The following is a 4633-nucleotide window of genomic DNA, read 5'->3' as shown; positions in this document are numbered from 1 at the left end:
TACAGGCATGAGCCACCGCGCCCGGCCTGGAGTCCATTATTGACGTCGATTTCTTTTCTTCTTCACTCCTGCCCATTCCAGCCATCATGGCTCTGAAGGAGAACATCGGCTGGAGATACAGCCTCCTCTTTGTGGGCCTGCTACAGCTAAACATCGTCGTCTTCGGGGCACTGCTGAGACCGATTATTATCAGAGGACCAGGGTCGCCGAAAATAATCCCCCACGAAAATCGGAAAGAAGTGCAATATATGCTTGAAAATGAAAAAACACGAACCTCAATAGACTCCATTGACTCAGGAGTAGAACTAACTACCTCACCTAAAAATGTGCCTAGTCACGCTAACACGGAACTGGAGCTGAAGGCTGACATGCAGCAGGTCCTGGTGAAGACGAGCTCCAAGCCGAGCGATAAGAAAGCCCCTTTATTAGACTTCTCGATTTTGAAAGAGAAAAGTTTTATTTGTTACGCATTATTTGGTCTCTTTGCAACACTGGGATTCTTCGCACCGTCTTTGTACATCATTCCTCTGGGCGTCAGCCTGGGCATTGACCAGGAACACGCTGCTTTTTTATTATCTGCGATGGCAATTGCGGAAGTGTTTGGAAGAATTGCAGCTGGCTTTGTCTTCAACAGAGAGCCCATCCGTAAGATTTACATCGAGCTCATCTGCGTCATCTTGTTGACTGTGTCTCTGTTTGCCTTTACATTTGCTACTGAATTCTGGGGTCTCATGTCATGTAGCGTATTTTTTGGGTGTATGGTCGGAACGATAGGAGGAACTCACATACCACTGCTTGCTGAAGATGATGTCGTGGGAATCGAGAAGATGTCTTCTGCAGCTGGGGTCTACGTCTTCATCCAGAGCATAGCAGGACTGGCGGGACCACCCCTCGCAGGTGATTTAAATACACAAAATACAAACCCTTGTCTATTCTCCCTTAGGAGTTGTGCTAGCTTCCTGTTCTAGTCTAATAAAAAAAATCTACTTCCATTTTTATACTTCCATTGAATTTTAGAGCTGCCAGGGATTAGAAATTACCTGAGCCAACCCTCTTGATTTAAATATGAGGAAACTGAAGGCCAAAAAATTTAAGCCTAAGGTCATACGGTAAATTAGCGACCAAGTCAGGATTAGAACCTCTGTCTGCAGTCCAGGCTGCCCCAGGCTTTTTCTAGCATCTTGCCTTGTCTAATGCTAGAGGGGAACCCATGAGTTTATGATCTTTATAACCCAGGTGACTTTTGGAATAATAGAACTAATGGCCTTCTGTAAGGCATCGTCCCTTCTTAGAAAGGTGTTTGGGAATTGAGCACAGAGCAACACTCTGCACATGCTTAATTGATTACTACAGAATATTTTCTTATAGGAGGGACATAGGTATGCTTCATATCTTAGATCTGAAATAGGTCCTTAAAGTTCCTGGGATTGGAAGTCTTACACCCTGATAAAAGAGACCTGAAGTGAACGCCAGTGAAAATAATACAGCTCTTTCCTACTTAAGTGTATTACCTTTTCAAAAATCGTGCAGCTAACTGTCCCATGTTTTAGATTCTCTGCAAGGACAGACTTAGCCCATGAAGAACAAGTTAGCGACTTCGTTTTTTTTCAGTTGCTAAATATCTTGTGTGTTTATCTATTTCTTCTCTCCAGTCTAGCCAAGATTTCTGCCTTTAACATCCTTTTTTCTTTAGAAAAACAAAACAAGAAGGCAAAGAAACTGAGAAGTTTCTGCATTTGATGGGCGCCTGAGTGGGAATTTGAATGTCCACCGGGGGTGTTGCTAACAGCTGCTGACGCTCTCTCCCCCAGGTTTGTTGGTGGACCAAAGTAAAATCTACAGCAGGGCCTTCTACTCCTGCGCAGCTGGCATGTCCGTGGCTGCTGTGTGCCTCGCCCTGGTGAGACCGTGTAAACAGGGACTGTGCCAGCGCCATGATTCAGGTGAGACAAAGGCAGCGAGCCATCGTGGGAAGGCATTACAAGACATACCCGAAGACTTTCTGGAAATGGATCTTGCGAAGAATGAACATAGAGTTCATGTGCAAATAGAGCCAGTATGACACACGTTCATGTGACAACAGCCACTGTGTCGGCTTGGGGGTGGGGGGTGGACCCCGGGGATTTGGGGGGGCACATAGGGAGGTGGAGGAGCTAACTACTCTACTCCACTTTCAAAACTACATTTTAAAGAGAATGTATACGTGAACAGCGCTACCAATATCTTTTTTTTTCCTTTAAAGTTTTCCTTTTTGCTTGTTTTTTAAGCCAAAACAAAAACAACCAAACACTCTTCTATATATAAATCTGGCTCTATTCAGTAGCAATATGAAAGATAAGTAGAAGGACTGTTTGGTTCACATTCCAATATTAATTTAGTGGCATGAACTGGAAAAGTGGTTTTAAGAGCACTCACCTGGGAGAGACGATCTTGCAAAACAACCTCCAGCCCAAATCATTGAAATGAAATTGGCCAGTCAAAAACAAAAAATCTTCAATCATTTTAAAGACTTCTGAATTTCAGAAATATGAATAAAAAGATTTTTCAAAAACCCTTTGAAAAATACGGAGGTTTTCATTAAGAAACTATGGCCTCTGAATTTTCCAAATATTGCATGGAAATGAAGTATAGTTTAAGACCAAACATTTGACCAATAAACAAAAATTTTAAAAATATATGTAACTTGAACTTCATAAATGTGAAGACTACCACTTCTTTTTATGGCCAGTCATTACCAGAAGTATTTCAATACAGAATATACAAAATGGCACTCAAAAATTCCTGTTGCTTTTAATTATTGAGAAATATGTGATTGTAGTGTCTTTAATTTAAACCACTATTTATTATTAAGTTATTCTAAGATGATTAAAGTAATCAAAAGAAATAAAATCTGAGACATAAGCAGCATTTTTACCTCCTTTCTGCAATCCTTTAAATGCCTCAAAGAATACCTTTTCTCTTGTAGAGTTACTCTCATAAAAGGCTAAGTTGTAATAATTCTTCGGTTTCATTAAAGGCAACATGTGCTATTTAAAGGGAGAAAAATAATGCGTAGCAAATCGCCTTAGCTTTTTAAAATAATTTGTTTTATCACCTAAGAATACTTGAGAATCTTTGATCAGAATTATATTTCATTGAATTGTTATTGTTTCTTGGCCTTTTGGCTAAGATCAAGTGTGAATTGTTGACGCATTTCTGATATTTTTTTTTTAAAAAAAAAACCATCTAACTGTCGAAGCATTTCTGTATTTCACATGGGGGTAGCAGAGACGTTTACGTTACAAGTTATAAGTTGCAATTTACATCTTATGTAAAACATGACTTGATGTTCTAAGTTGCCACAGCTATCAGGTAACTGGTCATTGTTTTTTTGGAGTTACACTACATGTATAGTATTTCTCATTTTAGCAGTTTTCTGTAAAGAGAGGAAGTGTGAGGATACTATGGGCGATTTACTCACCTGTTACTGAAACTCACCGTGCAGGTGATGGTCAATGCTCGCTGCTCCATCTTTATTCATCTTTTATGTTAATTTATGACAACTCAGGGGGAAAAACATAACAAGCCTAGTTTGGTTACAGGTACACACAAGCTTGAATATTTCTCTGCACTGAAATGAAAGTGGCATAGTTCATCACCACCTGCTACATTTTGTATAGCATTTTATCAGCCATAGAAATAGGACAATCTATAAAACTTTGGGGAGGGTGGGGGGAGGAAATGACAAAGTGTCTGTCAAAAAACAGACACACCTAAAACAAGGTGGATGTAGCAAATCTCTGTCACTGCTTGAGAACTTTGAGCTTGTGGCAGTTTTGCAGACTTACATGACTTCAGCACTTTACAACATATTTTTTAATATGAATGTTCAATACGATTTAATATTTATAACTGGTTTCCAAGGGATCTGCTCTATGTCCATTCTGTTAACTGCATGAAACAAAAATGTATGCCAATTTCAGTATGTCAATGATCAAGGTTTTAAATATTTGGAAGAAAAACAAGATTGCTGATTTGTTCTGTATAAACGACATTCTGGTACTTCTAGATTTGCAATAAATTTATGGCTTTTTTATTTAAAGAGACTGGTTTTTCTTCTGCTGTCAGGTTTTTAAAATTGATTCTTACAGCATTCACTGTTGGATCCAGTTAAAGTTTAAAAAAACCCAAGGAAGATTCATTTCAAATAAATATTAATAATTTTTTAAACTTCTCTATAAAATCTTTTTGCTCTACTAAAGGCACATAGTTTCCCAAGAAGTGTCTTGTTGAATTTAACTTTTTTTTTTTTTGGGTCACTGAAAACACGACAATTTTACTTTATATTGAATCTTTCATATAAATTATTTTAAAGCACCTTACAAAAAAAATGAAATAGTTCAAGGGAAGTATTAAATAATGGAAAACAGGAGAGGAAAATAAAAATTAACGATATCATCAAATGAAGAAGCATATTTTCTGCTAAGAATTGAAATGAAAATGAAAGCAGTGATTGAACTTAGTTATTTCCTAATAAAAAATAGATGAGTGAAAGGATATCACGGCAGCCAGAGGTAAGCTTGTCAAAAGTAATAAGGGCAGTCTGGGCGTGGTGGCTCATGCCTGTAATCCTAGCACTCTGGGAGGCCGAGGC

General features: G+C 38.5%; 1 protein-coding gene across 1 annotated transcript in view; it reads left to right on the top strand.

Moving 5' to 3' along the window:
- Positions 1-2114, top strand: part of SLC16A6 (solute carrier family 16, member 6) — a 13921-nt gene extending 11807 nt beyond the window's left edge. The window contains exons 3-4 of the mRNA XM_012662221.1: positions 82-897; positions 1812-2114. Of these exons, the coding sequence (XP_012517675.1) occupies positions 82-897; positions 1812-2062 (1067 nt within the window). The 3' untranslated portion in view covers positions 2063-2114. The remainder of the gene's footprint in view (positions 1-81; positions 898-1811) is intronic.
- The last annotated feature ends 2519 nt before the right edge of the window (positions 2115-4633 follow it).

Source organism: Propithecus coquereli, unplaced genomic scaffold (assembly GCF_000956105.1).
Source record: "Propithecus coquereli isolate 6110/MARCELLA unplaced genomic scaffold, Pcoq_1.0 Scaffold76, whole genome shotgun sequence".
Taxonomy (NCBI): Eukaryota; Metazoa; Chordata; class Mammalia; order Primates; family Indriidae; genus Propithecus; species Propithecus coquereli.
This window is presented reverse-complemented; position numbering and strand designations above follow the sequence as displayed.